The sequence below is a fragment of the Nannobrachium achirus genome (genome assembly GCF_963921795.1).
Source record: "Nannobrachium achirus genome assembly, chromosome: 12".
Taxonomy (NCBI): domain Eukaryota; kingdom Metazoa; phylum Chordata; class Actinopteri; order Myctophiformes; family Myctophidae; genus Nannobrachium; species Nannobrachium achirus.
Window position 1 is genome coordinate 17214009 of NC_137832.1, and position 25217 is coordinate 17239225.

The 25217-nt window shown below is 41.4% G+C and overlaps 2 protein-coding genes across 2 annotated transcripts in view; both read left to right on the forward strand.

Annotated features, from left to right (window-relative positions):
* The window catches only part of gcn1 (GCN1 activator of EIF2AK4), a 76666-nt gene extending 74967 nt beyond the window's left edge, over positions 1 to 1699 (forward strand). The window contains exon 57 of the mRNA XM_080739320.1: positions 993 to 1699. Within this exon, the coding sequence (XP_080595446.1) occupies positions 993 to 1118 (126 nt within the window). The 3' untranslated portion in view covers positions 1119 to 1699. The remainder of the gene's footprint in view (positions 1 to 992) is intronic.
* Positions 1700 to 2768: 1069 nt separating this feature from the next.
* rab35b (RAB35, member RAS oncogene family b) lies at positions 2769 to 24933 on the forward strand. The gene is made up of 6 exons (XM_080739329.1): positions 2769 to 3063; positions 10096 to 10146; positions 10280 to 10403; positions 20635 to 20759; positions 21753 to 21877; positions 23070 to 24933. The coding sequence occupies exons 1-6, from the start codon at positions 3012 to 3014 to the stop codon at positions 23196 to 23198; spliced, it is 606 nt and encodes a 201-aa protein (XP_080595455.1). The 5' UTR covers positions 2769 to 3011; the 3' UTR covers positions 23199 to 24933.
* The last annotated feature ends 284 nt before the right edge of the window (positions 24934 to 25217 follow it).

Here is a 25217-nt window from a genome sequence, read left to right on the forward strand (position 1 = left end):
CCAAATCTACATGCCGATCTACATGCTCACAACGCCTCGCGTTGCGAGGCATTGTGAGCATGTAGATCTGCTATTTTCACAATAGAACCGTGTTATACAAAATGTAATGCCTCAACTCTTAGTGCTTGTCAGGGTGGGGGGTCCCCTGTTAAAATATGATTATTTTGGGGGTCGCGGCCTGAAAAGGTTGAGAACCACTGTCCCAAACAGTGGGTCGGGGCCAGTGGTGCTTTGGTGTTTTCTTTTCAGGGCGGACGGTCATTTATTGACGTCACGTGCACGTGATCGGCATCTCACCCCTGGCTGTGCGATTATTTGACTGACATGGCAGAATGTTGAAAGATACAAAACTTGAGCAACAGAAGGCCACCACTCAGGGGTGTTAATTGGGTATGGCAGGGGTATGCAGCTGCCATACCCTGGGTCCAGGGGGGAGTATAAAAGTTACTATTAAATATAAATCCATGAATGTCTCTTTGTCTATCTGTGCTGATTATTATGTTGTTAAATTACATTAAAATAACTACAAATGCAAAATTTAACACACTTTAACAAGGTATTATAATTATATTCACCACACTTTTATTCTCCCCATATTGACAAAGTGGTATATTCACAGGTTCCACAGGTCAGCTGCACAGGTGCAATTCATTATTGTTAATTGTGGCACTTTTACTAACATGCCAAGTTTAGCTGCACTTGAACAACTTTTCTAGGCTGCCATATCCAGCCCAAGAAACTGTAGAAACAGGGGAAAAAAATTGAATGTACTTCTTAAAATAAATGTATCATGCCTGTTGCTAAGGTATGGCAACATGACTTGTGTCTTGCGCGCGAAGGCGCGCGTGCAAGACACCAGTCATGTTGCCATACCTTAGCTTTTTCTGAACTGACGCCACTGCCACCACTCATGATGGCACTCGATGTGTTGAGAAATATGCATTTCTTTGACGTTCATTTCATATTAAATAATGTCATACTTTGTTTTTCAGGGTGTCACGGCCATCCTGGACGCTGCCAGTAACGACCTCCTGTCAGAATGTCACCGCAGATCCCTAAAGAGGATAGCCAGCCTCCCAGATTCCAATGAAGAAATAGATGACACCATCTTAACGTGAAGGGACAGGACTGATCATTGCTCAAATCATTGAAAAAGAACTCCACAGCAAACAACCGAAGCTTGACTGATATGTCATACTGATGTAATACACCATTGTATGAGGACACCCCAGACACACACACACACACACACACACTAAAATAACACATACCCTCATTTTGTCATTTCCTGGACCAAGGAAGAGTTGGATGGTGTCTTTCCTTCATGTTCCTTCCCCAAATTTATCTTTTTCATTTTGTTTTAGTGGCCTGTGAAGTGTGAACCCACGTTCTCACATTTGTTTATTTTATTCTACAGTATATGCAGGTTGTTCTTGCCTAACTTGCAATACAGTCAAAAAACTAATCGGGCCAATTCCGCTTTGACATTTAACTGTATTTCAAGTGTCTCTTATAAATGAATTTGGACATTCACTGACCACATGGTAATGGATGAAAATGTTCAAGTTAAAACTATCCAACTTTAAGTTTTATTTGGCCATTGTGTGTGAGGGTCATTTTGGTGGAAAACAACCTTATGAAAGAAGTTGATATTCTTATTGATTATACGGTTGTGTAAAGGCAATACAAATAAAATAAAAGAAACATGATTTGATCAAGTGTCGTTTGGAATTTTCGGGAACCCTTTGCTCTGGAATGTGGGTGACGTTTCCCCTACAGCAAGTATCTGATATTGCAGAAATAAATCAGTGTAACCGAGACATGGTTTGTTTACACACATAATTGAAAGTCTGGTGCCTTTAACAATGCTGTAAAAAATATACAAATAAAAACAGCTGATTGTCAGGGGGTCAGATGTGTCCCATCAGTTCCAGTGAAGCAGATTAGTTAAGTTGTGTATAAATATTAGCAGGATTAAATCAATTGAATGGAACGGATCCTCGGTCCTGTGGTGTCATGCGTCTGCGCACTGAGCCTGGGCAGAGGCGTCAATTGGGTATGGCAAAGCTATGGCAAGCTGCCATACCTTGGCTACAGGGGGGAAATGATAAAACGGACCATTATCGTGCATGTTGCTAAGGTATGGCGACATGACTGGTGTCTTGCACGCGCGCCCACCAGTCATGTTGCCATACCTTAGCAACAGGCATGATACATTTATCCCCCCCCCCCCCCCCTTTCTAAGGTTTCTTGGGCTGGATATGGCAGCCTGGAATGGTTGTTCAAGTGCAGCTAAACTTGGCATGTCAGTGAACTTGCCACAATTAACAATAATGCATTGGAACCTGGTATATACCATTTTTGTCAAGCTGGGGAGAATACAAGTGTGGAGAATATAATTAAAATACCTTGTTAAAGTGACCATTTTGTTAAAATTTGCATTTGTAGTTATTTTACTGTAATTTAACAACATAACCAGCACAGATAGACAAAGAGACATTCATGGATTTATATTTAAAAGTAACTTTTATTTTCCCCCCCTGGACCCAGGGTATGGCAGCTGCATACCCCTGCCATACCCAATTGACGCCCCTGAATGTTCGCTTTAAAAAATACGTTATCAAAGATTTGCACACACAAAAAAAATGTTGCCATACCTTAGCTCTTTCTGAACTGACGCCGCTGCTGCCTGGGTCGCAGCAGAGTTTGGGTGCAGTCGCAGAGAGAGAAGGAAGCGGAGTTTCCGGCTATTCGCAGCGGACGGAGGAGACGGAGAGGGATTGCTGACGCCGCGAAACAACCCCGAGGAAAGAAAAAAAAAGCCGCCGGCTCGGGGGGCTCTCCTTTCTGCACGCGAGCAACGGGTAGCGGGGTCACTTTTCATTCATATTTAGAGTGAGTTTGTCTATTAACGAGCCGAGGGTTCGGGGGAGAAGAGAAGTCGAGAGGGCGAGCTGAAGCAGAGCGAGCGGCTTTGAAAGGCGGGGAGGTGCGCCACCAGAACCACCGGCATGGCCAGGGACTACGACTACCTCTTCAAGCTGCTCATCATCGGCGACAGCGGTAAGCGAGGGCCGGGGATGCGTGACGGGAAACTGGGCCTCGTTTCGTGTTTTTTAGCGTAGAGAGAGACGGAAACGTTGCTCGCGCTCGCTACAGGACCGAGTGAGCACGATAAACGTTTCCGACATGTTAACTATTATATGGGTTTGATATTTCTCTGTTAGAGGTGAAAAACGGCTGTTATAATTTATGTCCCGTGTGTGCATCGATGTGTGGTGACGGGGCGGAGGTTTGAGCCAGGGCCGGGCATGTCAGCGGATCGGATTCGGGCCGGATGTCGCCTCCTGCACACATCAACACACTTTATGTTATACTTATTTATGGAGCCTGTCGACAAGTGTTCCTCGTCAAAAATGTAATTTAGATTTTCTTTTTCCCCATTTAACAATACCACACTTTTTGTGGAGTGCGACTTTCTACTAGAATAAATCTGTTGTGGACATGATCGCCCATCATCATTGGTATCTTTGTTACTGGCTAATGTGACTACTGTACATACTGAGACTAAAGCTATTCACAAATTACGTGAGTTTTTATGGGTGATGTTATTGGCAGTATGATAGCACAAACACTGAGTTGAAGTTAACCAAAGATTCATCATAAACTTGGCGTCTTGGTGGTAGGTAGCTTCCATTAGCTAGCCAGCATACTTGGAAGTTGGGCTACATAACATTTGGATGCATAGCTATGTAGCTAACGTTGGCCTATACGAAGCTGCACTCACTGAAGTTGTGGGGTGTGTACATAGAATACCGTTCTGTTTCATTCCGTTGCCTTTCCATAAATGAGCTGCAGGCTACATGCAGTGTTGCCAACTCCCCAGTAACGGAAGTAGCTAGTGGCTCTCCCAGAAGTAGCTAGAAGTCGCTAGGGGTGGGGTGCACGCGCGCTGCGCGCACGTGCACACAAAAGCGTGTGCACGTGAACAGATGCGCGTGCACGTTTCTAGGGTAATAATTCGAGTTTTTGTATTTTTTTGCACGCCGGCAGTACCAGTAGAGAGAGAAAGAGATGCGGCGTGCACGTTTGTGTGTCACTGAGGAGAAGGCAAGCAGCAAATGGAGGCTGAGAGAGGGAAAAGGAAGGAAAAATAGGGTTTTATCTATGGCTCCTGTAAACAATATCTGTCTCCAAATCAGCAGAAAAAGTAGCCAGATTTGTCTCTAGAAGCTTTTCACAAATTAAGTCTCTAGTGGGGTCTGGAAAGTAGCTAAATCTAGCGACAAATCCTCTAGGTTGGCAACACTGGCTACATGGTTTAGTAAATTAAGCTAATGATATTGTTATTACCATTAAGTTAAGCTTACCGAAAGCTGCATCTATTGACTGAGGAATGCAGCACTGTAGTTCTTCGTTTGCAGGTTTAGATGGCAAAGAGGGCTATAGTTTAGTAGTCATTGATCAAGTTGATTAAACAGTGCATCACATGATTTTGCATACATGACTGTTCAAGTCATAAGTAACAGTGGGACATGTTTAGCCTGACACTCTCAGACTGAAGTTTAATTTGGTTTCACTCCATTATTAGTGATTCAGGGGCTGGAGCCAGACTAGGACAAGTTTGTTAACTTTTTTGTAGTAGTGTTCTTCAGCTCATCCTGACGAGTAAAGAGGTGTTATTTGTTATTTGTTATTAGTTGTAATGCTATATTAAAAAACAAAACAAAAAAACATAATGCTATTGATCTGTGTTAAGTACAGCACATTATTAGATGCTTTACCTCAATCATAATACATTTGATTCTCCCACATATTTCAAATACTGCCATTACTTTTCACAACACTGAAAATATATTACGGGACTGAAGAGAAGAAACCAAGTGATTAAATGATTTAGGGGTAATTTTCTCCCATTCTTCCTGCGAACAAGTCTTGACAGTACAGTACTACAGGGTCTTCGTTCGTTGTCGCATTTTGTTTGAACATGCACCACACATTCTCTATTGGGGACAGGACGGGACTGCAGGCAGGCCACTACCTGCACCCCCTCCTTCTGCAGCCCTGACTTTGTGATGGTGTGCACAGATTGTGGTTTTGCATTGTCCTGTTGACATTGTTTTTCAAATTGATTATGCTTGGGCACCCTCAGAATGATGTCACCTGAAGGCAGCATATGATGCTGTAAAATGTATGTTTACCTTTTTGCATCACATAAGTGTAAGTTGCCTTTGGCACACAGAGTCTGACACAACCCCATACCATGACAGACCTTGGCTTTTGGACTTGTTGCTGGTAACAGTCTCAATGCTTTCCCTTTTGATTTGTCTGACTGACTGCATGTTTCCAAGGTGTGATGGTCCATCTTAAATGGCTACAAGGCAAGCACAGAAAAGCTTCTTTACATAGTTAACATTATTTGGCACCGTCAAGTCAGTAAAGTTCTTAACTGGCATGTGTGGATGACGTATTACTGTCTGTATTAGTGTTAGACAAAGGTTTGACAAAATAGAGGCCAAATGTGGTTCTCGATCAGTGGTTCTCAACCTTTTCAGGCCGCGACCCCCAAAATAATCATGTTTTAACTGGTTACCCCCCACCCTGACGAGCACTAAGAGTTGAGGCATTACATTTTGTATAACACAGTTCTATTACACGTTCTATTGTGAAAATAGCCGATCTACAGTGAGCCTGTAGATCGGCTATTTTCACACTACCAAATCATGATTACAATTTACAATCCCCTGTTGAGATCAGCTGTTTGGACGTATTTACACGAAATTAGGTTGACAAAACATGCAATATATTTTGCTAGAAATCACTGCTTTCTTTCTTTGAGTATATTTTCCATATACTCTTGCAACCTTGTCTGAGTTGGGTCTGTAGTAATACCCAAACTGCCAATCTGCAGCCAGTACAATGGTATATACCGGTAGTGCAGGTGGGTGTGATGCATAAAATGGAAATGTGATGAGGGCTAAAAGGATTGGTCTTTCTTCTTTACAGGTGAATCTATGACTTTTTAAAAGGGACTCCGCCCGCAATAGATACTCGTTCTGATGGACCGCTTTGTCAGGAAAGATCCTTGTATTCAATTGACCCTCCCGGTCCTGGCAGTACCCCATCAGCTGTCCAGTCACAATAGTGGGCAAGGCAGCACAGCAAGCCATTTACTACCACTCCACACAGGGGCCAGTGTCCCTTCAGCTGCAGCATGCAAGCACTAGTATTTGCTGTGGTACATTGAAATTATTCAGCCAAGATGTTCAAAGCACTGTCTTCTCAGTTCTCATCCCTGAGCTGCAAAATGGGAAACTCATAAGATGGGCAAGGTTAGAATGAAATGACCTTTACCAGTCCTTGGCTTGGTGGGGAACTGAATTTGTCTCCTCAGTCCTTACATAGTTTAAAATTGTCAAGGACATGTCTTGTTGTGCACTGTGCAGTAGTGTGATGGCAGGTTCATTTATGTTAGGGGTGGGCGATATGGTGATAGTTATCGTTGAGGCGATACAATGTCTCCACGATATGCCTTTTCAGAGGTATCGTATATAAATTTGTGATGCATATATGAATGAGTGTGGCAACAACAGAGTATTTCGTTTGGAACAGACCCATCTTGTCTCTTTCTGTCATAGTGGCATTGTCCTGCATCAGATCATGTGTCCCTATCCAAATCAGGTTCTCCAATAGCCTCTTCTGTTTGTTTGTTTTTTGGATGGAGCCTTGTAAAAAAAATCCTGTTTAATCGTTAATTCAGAGATTCATTGCAGAATTTAATTTAAACCTGCATTTTGGTCTAAATCAGTAGTTCTCAAACTTTAAAATGTCAAGGTCTCCACTTAACTCTGACAGTATACAAATCCATTTGGTTTCATTTGTATACTGTCAGAGTTACATACATGTAAAGTTCAATTTAGATCTCCCAAAAGGAACCCAGAGAGTCTTGTTTTTGTCAAGTAACTTGAGAAATAACCATAAAAACCAACGTGAAAAAGAATCGTGATAAAATCGTGTATTGTGATACAGCTTGGAAAAATATCGTGATATTGTATTTTTTCATATCGCCCACCCCTAATTTAGGTTAAGATAAACAATGCAGTTTTGTATTTAATGCAATTAGTCTAATCTCTAATGTCAGAATTTTGCAAGAATGATATGATGACCTGAATGTGGGTGGGCCATACAGGTCACAAGCGGCTCTTGAATAGACAAGATATTGATCAGCAGTCTGATAATCAGAACACAAGAAGAAGGGTTGTTATAGCTAAAATCCTGTCCTCTGTTAGGAATTCTAATGTGTGTGACCGCTTAAATCACACAGCTTCAGAAAATAAAAATGGCAGCCAGGGATTGTTATGTCACCAAATAACAAATAGGCTAACTGAAAACCACAATGGTGGGTAATTATGTTCACTCTTCTGCTTTGAAGTTTCTGAGTTATTGTCTCTAAAAAAACGCAATAGTGTGTGGACCGCTGAAATGGGAGAGCTTCCATGTTAGGCCCAAAGAGTTTGGTTACAAAACAGGAAGGCTTACTATACTCTGCAGAATCATTGTTAATCTAAATTGGAAAAAATTAAATATATCCATGGTTAAATACTTAATCGTTGTATTAACATTACATTGCCTGACCTTTATCTTCCCAAACCCCTGGGAAATAAAAGTTGCACTCTTGAGAATTAAATGTTCAGAACACAGAACTATTGACATTTCTGTGCCAAATATTACTCTGAATAAGAAGCATTTCTGTGGATATATGTATATGCCGGGTGTCTGTAATTTGTAAGGAAATTCCATTACTTCAACCCGATCATCTGAATACTTTTTTGACACACTTTCTGAAGCCTCGGACCTAGATAAACAAAGTTCAGCTGTCACATAAAGTTAAGTTCATTCTTGGTCTTGGGCTAGCCTTGACTGGTACTTTCAGCCTTTTTAAATCTTTTTCAAACTTGCTGGTATACTCTGTGATTTAATTTTGGACCCCAGCAAGTAGGCTACTGTATAATACACAGTACATAAACATATTATGTTTATACAGTGAGTTAAATTAACACGCAGGACTTGACTGTAGCAACATTTTTGTTGTGTAGCTACCAACACAATTCTTATTGTCCACAACCACTACTTTAGCTTTGTGCTCACGTGGTTATGCTGTCAGTTAAGCATGTAAACAAAAACTCACTGGAAAACTGCCAGCGTTTCTGGTGCGTAATTTGTTTAAACAAGACAAACCAAAGCAATACGACATTAGTTTTCCTAACATCTTTGTCATGAGATAGGGATGAGGCCGAATATTCGGCACCGAAAATTTTCGGCCGAAAATGGCTAAAAATGCATTTTCGGTTTTCGGCTGGATAGCTTTTAAAACCGAATAGTTGAGCACCGAATAGTGTGAAGGACAGGGGTCTAGTTGGGGTCCTCAATAGGCGGACCGCAGTCCATGTCCGGACCGCGGCGCACCTCCGTCCGGACCGCGGCACATTTCTGAGAAATCTCCGCATAGTTGTATCTGACGATCGGACTGACTGTGTGTGATGTGATGTGATGTTTGTGTGTGCGTGGGTGTGTATGTGCTCATTCGCTCAAACACATACACAGGCTCACAAGACACACCCCTACGCCAATTTGCAAGCCCACAAAGCGTCGCGGGTGCAACGTGCTGTGGGCTTGTAGATCAAAGGTTTTCCTTCCCTCCGAGTCCGACGCAGTCTGCTCTCCATGCTGCTCCCTCCTCCCCTCCCCTCTTCACACACTCATGCCGCTCGCTGCCTTAAAAAAGTTGCTAAAACCTCTTGGAAACCATTGCTCCCACTGGATTAATAACTTAGAGATCTTCTACCTTTGGCTGTTCAATTGGAGAGGACAACAGCAACACATTAATATCCACGATGTAAGGCTCCAACTGCTTGCATTAGACGAGAAATGGTCGCGAAACTCGCGATGCGTGATGATGCGTCTTTAACAATGTGATGTGTCGTCGCATATTATTGCCAGCTATCCTAGGCTGTGTTAGGTTAATAACTATGACTCGTTGACCCTGATTTGACTGGTCATTTGACATAGTCAATCAGCACAGTCTGGCTTGTGCAGTACGTGTGTCAACTAACTGAATGTCAAGTAATCCTCTCCCCCTCACGCTAAGTTCCACTTTATTTTCCATTCTGAACGACAAGCCTAATATTGCATTTATGCTCTTTAGTTTCCAATAATTAAACTATAAGCCAGTGTTTTATTGCTACACAATAAATGTAAATAATGTAGCCTACTCTACATGCATAAATAATTATCCATTCATCCATCCATCCATCTTCAACCGCTTATCCAGCATCGGGTAGCAGGGGTAACAGTTCCAACTGAGATTTCCAAAGTTCCAAATAATAATAATAATAATTAAAATAAACAATTCTAATGATTATAATAAACATACATACATACAGTACATACTGTATAAATGTATCCGCCTTATTTCGCCTTCGCCTTTTTTTCGGACCCGGACCTGTTTCAAAAAAATATTTCTGGACCTTCAAGATTTGTATTTGAGGACCCCTGGGCCCTAGATCATTTTGCAACATACAGTATGTGCATTTGTTGTTGAAGGCCTGGCTGTTACAGCCCTTGTGTTTACAATAGTATTTTGTTGTAGGCCTAGATCATTCTGCAGTTTTAAGCACCTTGTTCTGATGCACTTTTATCTCTGTAGGATACTACAGAAATAGTTGCACTATTTTGACTTTGTTTTATGCTAACATTGCAAAGAGAAAATATTTTATTTTGTTATGTGTGCATTCAAAAGTGAGAAATAAATGTTTTATGGAACCATATGGTGATTATTATTTAAGTTAGGTGTTGCCATAATCAGGTAGCTTTACAACAAAGGTACAGCAATGGTACAAACATTTATTATACAAAATAAATTATATACATGTATTATTCGGCTATTCGGTATTCGGTATTCGGCGGAATGTTTCCAGTATTCGGTATTCGGTTTCGGCCAAGAATTTTGTATTCGGCACATCCCTGAGACAAACAGAGGATTCTGTATGAAAGCTGCATTTTTAAACTGAACCCTTACTTGTCTTTGATTCCCAGGAGTGGGGAAGAGCAGTCTCCTACTGCGGTTCGCAGACAACACATTTTCAGGTAAGTGATTCTACTTTAGAGTAACTTTTTGACACTTATGTGGCAAATATTTCACATGTTCAGATTCAGATCTTTTGGGTTTTTTCTCTCTCTATATGTTAAAACTTGATTGTGCGTGTCTCTACGTTTGCAGGTAGTTATATCACCACAATCGGAGTGGATTTCAAGATCCGGACAGTGGAGATCAACGGGGAGAAGGTGAAGCTACAGATCTGGGATACAGCAGGACAGGAGCGCTTCCGAACCATCACCTCCACGTGAGTATTATAGGCAGAACACACACACACACACACACACACACACACACACACACACACACACACACACACACACACACACACACACAGGCACATACTCCACACAGACACACTGGTAGGGCTGTCACAATTATTACATAATCGCGATTATTTTTCATAAGTCATAATCGTTTCCATGTTGAAAAATGTTCATATATTTTGCATCGGGACGTGTTGTGAGCTAGTAGATCGGCTATTTCCACTATCAATGTTCTTTTTTAAGTATAAAGTTGTCAAATATGTCAGTAATTTCTTTGTATATTTAGGTTATGTGTCGTATCTACCATGTACAACTTCAAAGCCTAAAAGCCAAACAGAAATGTAATTGTCAACGACAAAAACAATTAAATCGTTAATCGCAATTATTTGAGAGAACATTAATCGTCATGTAAAATGTCATAATCGTGACAGCTCTACACAGCCCCTCCCACACACTCACATAAAAATGACCTCACTCTGACACGCATGCACACGCCATGCCTTCAATAGCACTATAACACAATAGCACCGACTTTTTGCATCAGCACCTCCATGTTAATTGATTGATTAAATAAAATATGAAAACAGCAAAGGTGCTTGGTGGTCGTGAGACTGGATATTGGTGTAGAAAGCTTTTCATAGACAACCAGAATAACTCGACGCTCTTTTCCAACTGGGTGGAATTCCCCACAGATCCTAATTACAGATCAGTCAGTGGGAGGCTCTTGGTCACATACTGTTACATGATGGCAAGGGGTGTGCCTGTAAGCCTTCTATTAGTCTTATGTGTATTCAATATCGTATTTAACTCTCAAATACCTGGAACGCGCCCGAGTCGCGTTAGATTTTTAACCACTTTAACCATTATTTTATGCTTTAACTATTGAAAAATAGCAGATATACAAGCTCACAGCGCGGCACCGAGTGCCGCGCTGCGAGCTTGTAGATCTGCTATTTTTGAAAAATCATGAAAATGTGTGCAAGTCTTTGAATATCTTTGACCCGATCTTTGACCCGACTTCTAAATCCTTCCTCTAAATCAGCCGTTCTCAAACTTTTTCATGTCAAGGACCCCCGAAATTACATGTATTCGGCCGCGGACCCCCATCTCAAAATATGTTGTTCCAGGGACCCCCCAGAAGAAGAGATTTGAGTTACAAAAGTCTGCTTTGAAAAATATATATTGAAAAATTTGCACACATTTTCACGACTTTTCAAAAATAGCAGATCTACAAGCTCGCAGCGCGGCACTCGGTGCCGCGCTGTGAGCTTGTATATCTGCTATTTTTCAATAGTTAAAGCAGTCAATAATCCTAGGCCTAAATGGGTTAATGTCAGTAGATTGATATATGGCATGAACCAACCACCTGATACAAATATTTCTAGCATTGTTTACTTACTGTTGTTCACTAACATTACTGGTCAAAACGTCTACAAATCCACACATTTTGTCCACCATGCATCCTCAATTCTGGAATTGAGGATGCAGGAATTTTGCACAGCACCAAAATATCATGTATATATTGCTTTCTTCAGCGTTAACACCTGTCCTTTGAATATGCCAGTGATCACCATTGCAATCGTTGTGTTTTTGGAATGATGGTGCAATCGTAGTCCTGTTTATAGAATGATAATTGCAGCCTTGTTGTCACATAATGGTACACAATGGCATGCATGTCTAGGGCTGTCACAATTATTACATAATCGTCTAATGGTGATTATTTGACATAATTGCGATTATTTTTCATAATTGTCATAATCGTTTCCATGTTGAAAAATGTTCATATATTTTTTTTCAGTAAAAAATTGTGGAAATAGCCGATCTACGAGCTTGTAGATCAGCTATTTCCACTATCGATGTTCCTTTTTTAAGTGTAGAGTTGTCAAATATGTCAGTCATTTCTTTGTATATTTAGGTTATGTGCCATATCTGCCATGTGCAACTTCAAAGCCTAAAAGCCAAACAGAAATGTAATTGTCAACGACAAAAACACAATTAAACCGTTAATCACAATTATTTGAGTGACAATTAATCGTCACGTAAAATGTCATAATCGTGACAGTCCTATGCATGTCCTTTCTATACAGTAGAGCAGCGCTGTTCAACCTGTGGCCCGTGGGCCACATGCATCCTTTTTCAGTTACTCTCCAAAACCACTAAGAAACTATTTGTTTCTTGTTTTATAAAAGACGTTTTTGCTATTTTATTTGAAGAAACGTCATCTCATCATTATTCATTTCTTCTTTTTGTTCTTTGAGGTTTGTCCTTACAGATGGAATTGTGTCTGTTTTCTAGTGCGTTTCCTTATTTTTTAGACTACTCATGCAGTGTGTTACAAAATCAGTGTCTAGACTAAATGTCCAAATACAACCGTCATTTTTGTCTTGCGGCCCTCTGACTTTTTGTATTTTTCTGAGTGGCCCCTGAGCCATCTTAAGTTGAGTAGCCCCTACTGATAGAAGACCCATTGAGTTATATTCAAAATATCCTAATACTTTTTTAACCCATGATGACCCACACTAAGTACATTTAGGCAAAAAACAGGGACCTAGAGTTAATAACGTACCAATGCCCCTGACAAAACCTGAAGACAGGCTCCACCTCCCATTAGGGATGGGACGATATGAACATTTCATATCACGATTATTGTGACAAAAGAAATCGCGATTTACGATATTATCACGATAATAAAAATCCATTATCCTGGGGCGGAACATTTGCCAAAAAATAGCTGATCTACAAGCTCGCAACGTGTCACAAAGACATATGATAGAGAGTGAAAAAAAGACTATCAAGTATGTATATTAGAAGTACCTTTTACCAATTAGAGAGGGTTTAAATGGTACCGGATATGCAGCTTGGCAAATAAAGGGTGAATTTAGTGCATGACGGAGGATGATATCACGATAAATTAAAGGAGCTATAGTCAACTTTTTCTTGAAAAACTAACTGCTAAAATAAAAATTATGTTTCAAAAATATTTTATTAGAAAGAAAAGCTTCATATGTGTTTCTTTTAAAAAATGATCACAAAAAGCCGTTGTCAGGCTGACTTTGTTTACATCCCTCTTCTATTCTTTTATATATAACATTTTGTCCCAGCGATCCTCTGTGCTTCAACTGAATCACAGAAAAGAACAATAAAGCACGCACACCCACTCACTAAAAAACAGGTGCTGGGCTGAGGTCAGAATCCATAACGAAAAATAAGGTCCGGACTCTAGGGATGGCCAACGGTTAACCGTTACCGTTTAACCGCTAAGAAATTGGTTACCGGTAAGCACTAATGGTTAATGGTGACCGATGAAAAGTCAATGTGCGTCGCGTGTCACACCAAAAGCCCCGGACATCAATGTCTTTGTAACATCACCCATGCAATTATTCGCCCTGCAGTCACACATTTCTGTGCGGTCACCATTGTCTGTGTAACCATGCATGCATCTGTTCTGTCCGCGACACACACGCTGCTGACAGAGACAACTTCACAAGCTCGTTAAACAAGAAACAGTGATTGGATTTTCCGAAACAGACCCCCGTGAATCCCGTTTTAACTAGTCTTACACGTGTTGTTGACAGGTTTATAGCCGATCTGCAAGCTCAAAACGTGTGGGGGACGGGTGTATTTTCCTTTTTTAATGGGTAAAAATTGCACATTTTTTAACACATTTCCTTAACGGTTACTTCACCGACAAGGCTTAACGGTTATCGCTTAGGAAAATGTCTCCATTTGGCCATCCCTAGTCCACACACTGGATCATGCTCCAAAGCTTAAGGTTTTATTATGGTTCATTTTACACCATTGGACATGACGTTTCAAGCCTATCTGCTCTTCATCCAACTGAATCTCAACACAAATGTAATGCACCAACCCAACACTTGCAATTTGCAAATACTGACTCCTCGTTCTCTAAGCCAGTGGTTCTCAACCTTTTCAGGCCGCGACCCCCAAAGTAATCTGATTTTAACTGGGGACCCCCACCACCCTGACGAGCATTAAGAGTTGAGACATTACATTCCGTAGGCTATAACACGGTTCTATTGCGAAAATAGCAGATCTACATGCTCACGACGCCTCGCAACGCGAGGCGTTGTGAGCATGTAGATCGGCTATTTTCACAATTTCTGCCTCTAATATTTGACAATTTCGCCAATGTTTAATTTGTTATGTTAGAGGCATTAAAAAGTCCTTAAATTGTCACTTTAGAAATGTGCAGATAGCATCTATACACTTAAACTTTATGTTGGTTTGTTTACTGTTGAGTGAGAAAACAATGTTGCACATTAAGTTAATCATCTGGGGCCCCCCCAAAATAATTTAGGGACCCCTCTGGGGGTCCCGACCCACAGGTTGAGAACCACTGCTCTAAGCCAGGTCAAGCTGCTTTCAATCTCACTTAACCTAGCCAGACACTGTAGTCTGCTTGTGAATGTCACAATGCCAATGAGTAAAATTGGACCGTTTACTTGAGGTTTCATGTGCCATTAGTGGAGAGATTGGTAGATAGTCAAAGGGTCTGCTTTGTATGTTGTCCACTTAAATCTTTCTGACCAGCACAAACAGCTAAATTAAAAGGTGTAGCCTTCATCAATGTCAGTATTGTCCTGTTTTCAACTCGGTGTTACCTAATTATTAGCTGGCCAATGGCATTGGTTAGAATGAATGAAGAAAATGAAGGGCTAAATGTTAGGCGTGTAACGATATAGTAACTGAATCGAAAATTTGATTTGTAATGATCTACTATATCGTTTGCAAATGTTGCATGTTTCGTATTTTCTGAAATGTTTAACATTTTAAAACTAAAAAATATGTAGATGATGGAATAGTGATACTATGATAGGACTGACTAAGGGAGTCCGTAGTGTAGACTGTCCACTACCTGAGTACATGTAAGCTATAGTGACTGACTGTCCTCGGTTCTCAACCTGTGGGTCGGGACTCGGGACCCCCCAAATTATTTGGGGGGGCTCCCCAGATGATTAACTTAACGTGCAACATTGTTTCTCACTCAACAGTAAAAAAAAAAAAAAAAACAGCACAAAGTTTAAGTGTATAGAGGGTATATACACATTTCTAAAGTGGACTTTTTAATACTTTTAAAATGACAAATTAAACATTGGCCAAATTGCCAAAATAGCCGATCTACATGCTCACGATGAGCTTGTAGAGCTGCTATTTTGACAATAGAACCATGTTATACAAAATGTAATGCCTCAACTCTTAGTGCTTGTCAGGGTGGGTGGGGGGGTCCCCAGTTAAAATATGATTATTTTAGGGGTCGCGGGCCTCGCCGCCTGAAAAGGTTGAGAACCACTGCTCTACCTGAGCGTATGTAAGTTGTAGACTGTCCTCTACCTGAGTGTACCGCATGTCACCTGTAGACTGCCCTTCTCCTTTGTGTGTGTGTGTGTGTGTGTGTGTGTGTGTGTGTGTGTGTGTGTGTGTGTGTGTGTGTGTGTGTGTGTGTGTGTGTGTGTGTGTGTGTGTGTGTGTGTGTGTGTGTGTGTGTGTGTGTGTGTGTGTGTGTGTGTGTGTGCACCGCTGACTACTGTCACATTCTTTATTTGTACTACCTTGCAAAGTGTCAGCTGGTACATACTAGACTTTGCTGTTTCAATTAGAGTGCAGTTTACACTTACAGGCCAACTACCCATACTTTAATTTCTTGATTTATGTAAATGATTTTAGCTGGTTATTTTCTGTCTTACTGCCACAACACGGTCCTCCTCCTCCTCCTCTTTGCAGTGAAGAATGCTGTCACACAGGCTAGGGCTCAGGGCCCATAGGTTAGCGGCTGCTGTTCTCCTCTCTGTGTGTGTGTGTGTGTGTGTGTGTGAGGAGAACTGCAAGGGAAAGCAAAGCAGCTTCCTGGTGTGACTCGTAGGGCTGTCACGATATGACATTTTACATGATGATTAATTGTCACTCAAATAATTGCGATTAACGATTTAATTGTGTATTTGTCGTTGACAATTACATTTCTGTTTGGCTTTTAGGCTTTGAAGTTGCACATGGCAGATATGACACATAACTTAAATATACAAAGAAATTACTGACATATTTATCAACTTTCAACTTAAAAAATAACATTGATAGTGAAAATAGCCGATCTACAAGCTCACAACGCATCACGATGCGACGCGTTGTGTGCTCACAACGCATCGCGATGCGACGCGTTGTGAGCTTGTAGATCTGCTATTTCCACTATTTCTGAAAATGTTTGTCAATGTATGAACATTTTTCAACATTCACTATTATGACGATAATGACAAAATATTTGCGATTATGTCAAATAATTACGATTAGACGATTATGTAATAATTGTGACAGCCCTAGTGACTCGTCCACTGTTTTACCTTTAAAACCTCTCTTTGATATTTGACGGAGGATGGGCTGAGGCAGCACTTAACACCATTAGGCTGTCACTAGCCAGCCTTTTGAGTTTGGTGCAGACTGATGTTTGAAAGATGAGGTTATTACGGCCATACGCAATCACAGCTATATTATGATGATGGTTGTCAGAGTAGTGAGGACCTGTTCTCCTCAAAGCTGAAATCCTTTCTGAAGCCAGGCTGTCCATGATTTTCTGTCACAATTGTTAGTGTTTTGTAATGTTTTGGGCAACAAATTAAACCACTTTGTGTCTGCTTTTCTTTTACATTGGACACTGTAATGCTTTGATTTAGTGGATTTTCCGTGACTGTTAATATTGTTAATAATACATAATTATATGCCATAATTAAGCAATATTACATGAGAGGGTGTGCTATATCGACATATATCATCATGCCTGCGTTGCCTCAGGAACGAGCCCGAAGGGCGAGCTCCGTTGGCAGCGCAGAAGTGATGTAGTGTAATATTGCGATTATACAACTGTTCGCCCCAATTTTGAACCCAGCTCGTTGCCATACGAACGCTCATTCTTTTACCTTGTCTGATGACTGTAAGCTGATGAGGGGTCGCGCGGGTGTGTACAGTAAAAACATCTCCCGTAATGCTGCTTTCAAATCTCCACCACACGTAAACATTAATGATGTCCAATTCACTTCCTGGCTGTTCTCTGTGGACTTGATCTAGATTATGCATTTCTATGCACTGAACGACGGCAAGCGGAGCAGCTCAATTCACACCTATTCTTTGCATAAGGCTGCACTCTGCCGCCAGCCTGGCTAAAGTACACATATAATTAAAAAAAATTAAAATAAAAATCGTTTGCAAATAATGAATAGGTCTTTTACTATAACATCGCAACGGTAAGCTGCTTTTTGCTGGCACCAGCCCCAATAAATAAATAATAAATCTGGCCGTAGAACTGTTAAGATATTCAATAGAAATGTGATTTATTTTAATGCCACGTTTAGCTACTATGTCCCTGAACTCCACAGTTCAGCCTAGCCGCTAGCATAGTGCTGGCACAGGCAGCCCCGGCAGCTATTTCTTTTGCGATCAGCACAACTGATTTCTTTCATTGATGAGAGCGGTACATAATGCTGAATATAATCACGGTCACATTATTGTTTCAACCAATCAGATGAGATTGCTTCGTCGGAACTACCAGTTGTATAAATGCACATCCTCTGACTACTAGACAACCATTCACTTTTTTTGTTGTCGTTTTAAAATGGTATATATTTTTTTGCAAAAATAAAATTTCTGTTGTAGATTATTCAATTAATCATTTCAACCTGGCTCCTGGTTGTTGTGTAACGGTCCCTCCAGAGTAAAGCCGGACTGCGCAGGCTGATTGTTAATTGTGCTGAAGTAGTGTGGCATGGTGCTTCATTAGGTCTAAGTGAATTTCAGCATAGATATGGCTCACAGAGTGAGAAAGAGCCCTGCATACCTCACTTGGAAACCCCTCCGCCTTCGGTCAGACCAGCTGGGGTTCGTTATAGCTTTATGTCTGTCCCTCTGCTCTGTCCATGTGTCCAATAGTTGCCATATGTTTTTTAGGGTGGACACTAGCCTGCAGTGATGGCGGGGAGGGTGTTCATGCATGTTTTCCTCTACTACTATTGCGTCAATACATTGCCATTAATATCGGTGCGTCTGTTAACATTTCATTGCTGTACATGTAATATGCATAACGTCATGGTACTTATTTCCTTTGTAATTAAAGGAATGGTTATCCAAAGTCTTAAGAGGCCTTATATCACATGTAGTAAGTGACTCTGGGCTTTTTACTCAAAAGCATAATTCATGCACGTTTTATTACCCTGTTTTCATAAGAGTTTTATTACAGATAGGGGAGGGTGTGTGTGTGTGTGTGTGTGTCTGGAAACTGGAGTCTGTTCCCCCATTAGTGAAGCCTGGCCCCTGTTACCCGCTGTGTGTTTGTGGTTCTCCATTCATCTCTGTGTGCAGATGTCCCATCCAGCCCTGTTGCCGGCCGGGTGGCCTATTCCTACTGGACACAGGGTGACGGACTCGGGACAACACTGTATCCCCACGTTGTCATGCCATGCAGAAACACTGAGTGACACACACACCCACACAATAGGCCTGACAAAGCCGTCTTTGTGTGTGTTTGGCTCAGTGCAGCTAGGTTGGGGATGCTCCCTTTTAGGGGCCAGCCTGGTCATTTTTTTTATTTTTTTTTCCTTTTTCAAACTTGGGCTCCAGGTTTGCAGGAGTGTCAGTCTGCTGGCACTTCTTCCCTGTGTGACCGTTCCTCCTTCGTTCTGGGCTTTCTTCCTTGGTCCTGCACACACCGACCGCTGTGATTGGTTGCTCTCTTGCAGGAAACCCATCCCTTCTCTGTGACCACGCCCACTCCAGTTAAACGTTCTTCAAAGCTTTATCACTGTGTGAAATGGTGTCATTCAAATAACCACATTGACATGTATGGTACCTGAATTTTAGGCTGATCTTATATGCCGTTACAATGTATACTTAAAGGCCAAAGAGTGATAATTGCTCGATTTCTTTTGGTTGTTACTGACTAAGGTTTGATGAAGCATCATAGAGTTACCACTTAAAGCAGAAATAAGCAGTTTTCTGCTGACATAAGCAGGAATCATGCAATTGCTTATTTAAAAAAACTAGCCCTTACCCGTTCAAAGATATGAGCTCCGAAATGATGTGCAGTGTGTGGGTTATGGGATGTGCACTGTGCACACAGTATATGAGGGATGGAAAGTAACTTTAACTGGTGCTTGCATGCTAATATGTAGGAGCATCAATGTAAGAAATACCCGTTCCATTTAACGGCTACAGAGATACTGTGTACCGATCTGTATGATTTTTTGACAACATCTGTAACAGGGCCAGAACCCCCCCCCCCCCGCCCGCCCGCCCGCCTGCACACACACACACACACTCCCCCCCCCCCCCCCCCCCCCCCCGTGTGTGTGTGTGTGTGGGTTTGTGTGTGATTGTGCATGGCCTGAACAACAGCGCCCCTCCCTTAACATGTGTGGTCACAAAATGTACTGTAGGCTAAATAGATATAGATACAGCATAAAAATGCTAATATACAGCATACGATTTGTGAAAGTGACAAACGGGCTTCACAGTTATGTCAGGTGTGTTCATATGCTAATGGTGATGCGATTTCAGATCAATTGCTCCAGCCACTGAGGAGAAACGCTGTGACAGACACTCACTCACTCACTCACTCACTCACTCACTCACTCACTCAGACAGACATTCGCAAAATTATAGTATAGATATATATTTTATTCAGGCAGCTAACAATTCTTCCTAAAGAAATGTTGTGTGTGTGTGACACTTCCTGGGGCTACAATCTGCCTCCAAAACTATTATTTTTTATCTGTGAGAAGTTCTGTCATTGGTCGATTAAACTGGGTGCTCATCCAAAATAACAGACCAATCAGGACCGCCTCTTGTTCCTGTTCAGATTGGTTGACATGTCTGTCAATCCTTTTAGCCCCGGTTCGGCTGGTTCATGCACCAATGAGCTGCTAGTGACAGAGCTTCTTACAGATAAAATAATAGTTTTGGAGGTAGACTGCGGCTCCTAGAAGCGCCACAGAGAGTGAGACTAGACCTTTTTAGGGAGCATTGTTAGCCGCCTGAATATAATAAAATAAAAATAAGCAATTGCATGATTCCTGCTTATGTCAGCAGAAAACTGCTTACTTTAATAATCTAATCTAAAGTAAACCTCTTCGAAGTTTGTCTCCCCCTCCTGGGCACCAGTTATACAATGCAGAGGAACAAGGCTGACCCATCTTTTCTGTCTCCATCACACAGATACTACAGGGGAACGCATGGGGTCATAGTGGTTTACGATGTCACGAGTGCTGAATCATTCGTCAATGTAAAACGATGGCTACATGAAATCAACCAGAACTGTGATGACGTGTGCCGAATACTAGGTGAGTGCACCTCCTCCCCTACTGCTGATGCCTGAAAGACTGTGCTATTTAGTGTCACATAACATTTTTACACGCAAGTTATTTAGCTGACTCCCTTATTCAGAGTGAATTATACGAGTGAATGCAGCAGTATGAGCTTAAATTCCTAAATCACCAACAAGTAAGGAGTGCAAGGGCCTGAGCTGCAGAGAATATCTTTGTGACCGAATAAGGATCATGTGAGAGAGCAGTGCTAGGAAAATACATTGGCAGTGAGGGATTCTTTTCTTTTAAACATTCTTAACTCTTAAACCCATTTAGAACGGGTACACATTATTGTGTATTATTATGTTGTGCTTTAATTATTGAAAAATAGCAGATATACAAGCTCACAGCGCGGCACCGAGTGCCGCGCTGCGAGCTTGTAGATCTGCTATTTTTGAAAAATCGTGAAAATTAGAATTTTGACCAGATTCTATAAGTGTCTTTTGAATCCTCCTAAGGTTTTTTGAAAAACCTTTGTTTCTATGTCAGCAATCTGGCCAGCCATCGTCAAAGAAAAGGTCCTTTTCACTTAACTGGAGCTCAGTTAGTCTGTTCGTGAGAGACTACTATGTCAGTGGTTCTCAAACCTTTTCATGTGAAAGACCCCCAAACTGATATTTATTTGGCCACGGACCCCCATCTCAAAATATCTAGTTGTAGGGACCACGCAGAAGCAACATTTAAAAATATTCAAAGATTTGCACACATTTTCACGACTTTTTCAAAAATAGCAGATCTACAAGCTCGCAGCGCGGCACTCGGTGCCGCGCTGTGAGCTTGTATATCTGCTATTTTTCTATAGCTAAAGCATTCAATAATTCTAGACTAAAATGGGTTAACGAGCACATTTGTATGGAGATACTCTGGTGACCTTTCTCAGCTTTCAGTCAGCGCAGCCGCAGTTGCATCAAGCTTTGTCTGACAAATAGCAGTCATGTCAGTGTTATTAATTTGTGCTTAATTTTCTAGTGGGTAACAAGAACGATGACCCCAACTCCAAGGTGGTGGAGACGACTGACGCACAGAAGTTTGCCGAACAGATGGGCATCAACCTGTTTGAGACGAGTGCAAAAGAGAACATCAATGTTGAAGAGGTACGTTCTCCCATTGCTTTGATTCTCCATCTCCTTTGACCTTAATTAGTGAACATTAGGCACTGTAGTCTCTCTCGACAGGGAGACATAATTGCAGAACTGTAACAAAGATGGCGGCCCATCTAGTGTCCAATCCACTGCCTCACATGTATTGATTGGCATTGTCAACCAGTAGGTGTCCTACCTAACACCATGGTTTAAAACCTTCTCTGTGGAAGATTTGGGAGACCACCTCCAACCACTGAACATTTGCTAGTTGTATTTGATTAATATACTCTTTGTTTGTTGATCTTATTGCACACTCAACTATAGTGGTGTCGTTCAGTGAACAGTGTGCAATTTATTGGAAGTCTGTGTTGTACCGCATTTTGTCTGTACTTTGTGTATGCACTATTTTATTCATTGAAATAAGTCCCAGATTGTAGCTTTAAAATTATTTGGATTGTAGTATATTTTATATAATTACGGCATGACTATTTGTTATGCTCAGATTGAGTACATATTGGTAAAATCCTGAATAGATTTTAAATGATTGATGTCTCCATGCCGTGCGTCGAGCCAGTGATGATACTTATGAACGAGAGAAAAGACTGCTGTGTTGTAGTCTAATTTTCAGAAATGACAGTACTTTTACTGTGGGTATGACGGCCTCTCATTGGCGCTCCAGTTGACTTAACGCAGCGTTTCTCAAACTTTCACATTTGAGGCGCCGGCTACACAGAGCTGGATATTTCTGAAGCTAGAAAATGTTTTATGCGTTTGGGGCTTGCAGCCACACGAAGCTGGATATTTCGGCTGCGAAGCTGGATATTTTTTAAACCGGATAAATAAGTGGAGAGATTGAAAAATATCCGATTCACTGGATCTGTGTAGACAGGGAACCCGGATATCTCTGAAGACTTTACTGTGTGTGTGCTTGTTAGACCTAGATATCTTTGTCGTGTGGACCTAGATATATATATGAAATATCCAGCTCCGTGTAGCCTATGCCTTAAGGTCTCCCCTTAACTCTGGCAGTGTACAAATGGAACCAAATTTGGTTCCATTTGTACACCGTCAGAGTTACAGACCTGTACAGGTCAATTTAGACCCCCATAAAGGAACCCACAGAGTCCCTGGAATCCACTTTGAGAACCACTGACTTGACGTGCTTGCTCACCATGCCTTTGTTGGTTTCCCACTTCTCCTCCAGATGTTCAACTGCATCACAGAGCTAGTGCTAAGAGCCAAGAAGGAGGTGCTCGCCAAGCAACAGCAGCAGCAACAGAACGACGTGGTCAAACTCACCAAGAACAGTAAACGAAAGAAAAAGTGCTGCTAGCGAACTCACAAATGCACCACCGCACCACACACCGTTTAAAAAACAAACGAAAAAAAGGCCAGCAGCGTCTTTTTTCTTTTCTTTTCTTTTTTCTTCAAGAGAACAACACACACACATGCGATGGGACTCCATGCATCTAAATTAAGAGCAGACAAGAGATTTAATAAATCCACAATGGAAAAAAATAAAATAAATAAATAAATGAATGGGAAAAAATGGTCCCCTTTGGACAGACAAATCAAGAAGACTTTAAGAGAAAAAAAAATGTACAGATTTTATTAGAAGTCAGATCAAGTTTTATTTGGAAATTCAGCAGACGGGCACTATCGATGAAAGCAAGATCCTCCCTTTGCCAAAGGACGACTGACTGACATTAACGCTCAGATTTCTATATACGTATATGAAATATTCTTACATCCAGTATGTTTCTCCTTCTCATTCCACTTCACAATGGGGACATTACGAGTCACGTGAAAACTCTGCACCTGAAGAGAGGAGGAGTTATATTGCCATTTCAGAGATGGTTGGAACGTGCATCCGATTGAGAAGGGAGGGTTCACAGCCTTTGTACATTTTTCATTTTTGACTTCAGACCAACCTGAAGTTATACCGTGGCCTCATGCCATCAGATCACGAACTTAACATTTTACCTTTTGTTTTGTTTTTTTGTTTTAATTGATGGGGATGGGGGAGGATGTGTATCGCACAGATGATGATGAGGATGTTGATTATCGGTAGGCAAACTTTAGCAACTAATCCAATGGACAGAACTGGTGACTTCTCTTTTTTTTTTGGTCTGTTTTCTATATGTTGCCAAGCTTTCTCCCCCTTCTAACCTCCAGTAACATTGAGCCAACAACCAGTTGTTGTTATTGTCTTTTAAGTGCTGAGCAGAGAGCAGTGAACCACTCGTGAAGATGCTGGGACACCAGATTCTGCGACATCACGCAACCGTTCACTGCAGTCTTACCATGTTTCCAGTTAGCTTTTCAGGTTTTATTCCCCCCCCCCAACTTTTTTTTTTCTTTCTTAAATAATACTGCCAATATTTTTGAAAAAAATACAATAAAAATAAATAAAAACAAGCAATTAGGAGCACCCCTACCCTGCCCTCACCCCCGCCCGACCCCATTGTGGGACTGTTGCCAATAGAAGCCCTCTTGAGTGGAGCATGGAGCTTGTGAAAGTGTGAAGCAAGGGTTCAGAGATGCCCTGCTAAAGTCAGGGTTCCCACGGTCATGACATTTCTGGAAATATTTTGAAATTAGAAAAATATCTTTCCAGTGCTGGAAAAGTTTTGGAATTGATCAAGGGTCCTGGAAGGTCCTGGAAAAAAATAGCTATGCATTGTCTTTGGTGGTTGATTTTGTTAATACCTCTGAAATGACAAATTAAACATTGGCCAAATTGTCAAATATTAGAGGCAGAAATTGTGAAAATAGCCGATCTACATGCCCACAACGCCTCGCAACAATAGAAACGTGTTATACAAAATTCCTCAACTCTTAGTGCTCGTCAGGGTGCCGGGTCCCCAGTTAAAATATGATTATTTCGGGGGTCACAGCCTGAAAAGGTTGAGAACCACTGGCATACACTACCTGTCTTTGGGCATTTCGCATAGGAGTAAGCGACTTGTTATTGAGCTGAATTATTGTTATATAGTCCTGGAAATTGGACAGTTTTGCAAAGGTTTTGGAAATGAATTGGTAAAAATGTGTGGGAACCCTGTAAAGTCCTCAGGGAGGGTCCAGGCCAGGCTTCTCTCTCTCTCCATCTCTCTCCCTCTCCGCATCTCCAACCTCATTCCCCTCTCTCTTCCACCCATCCGGCAAACTCATCTCGACTTGAGTCCTTCACGCCACTCAAGGAGCATTCTTTTCCAAAAAATAAATAAATTGGACTTCATTATCAATGCAGACAGCAGTACAATTGTGGCTGGAAGACATAAGCTTGGACCTTGTAGCTCCTCAAAGGTGACCTATAGACCCATAGCCAATTGTGTTATAAGCCTCTTTTGTG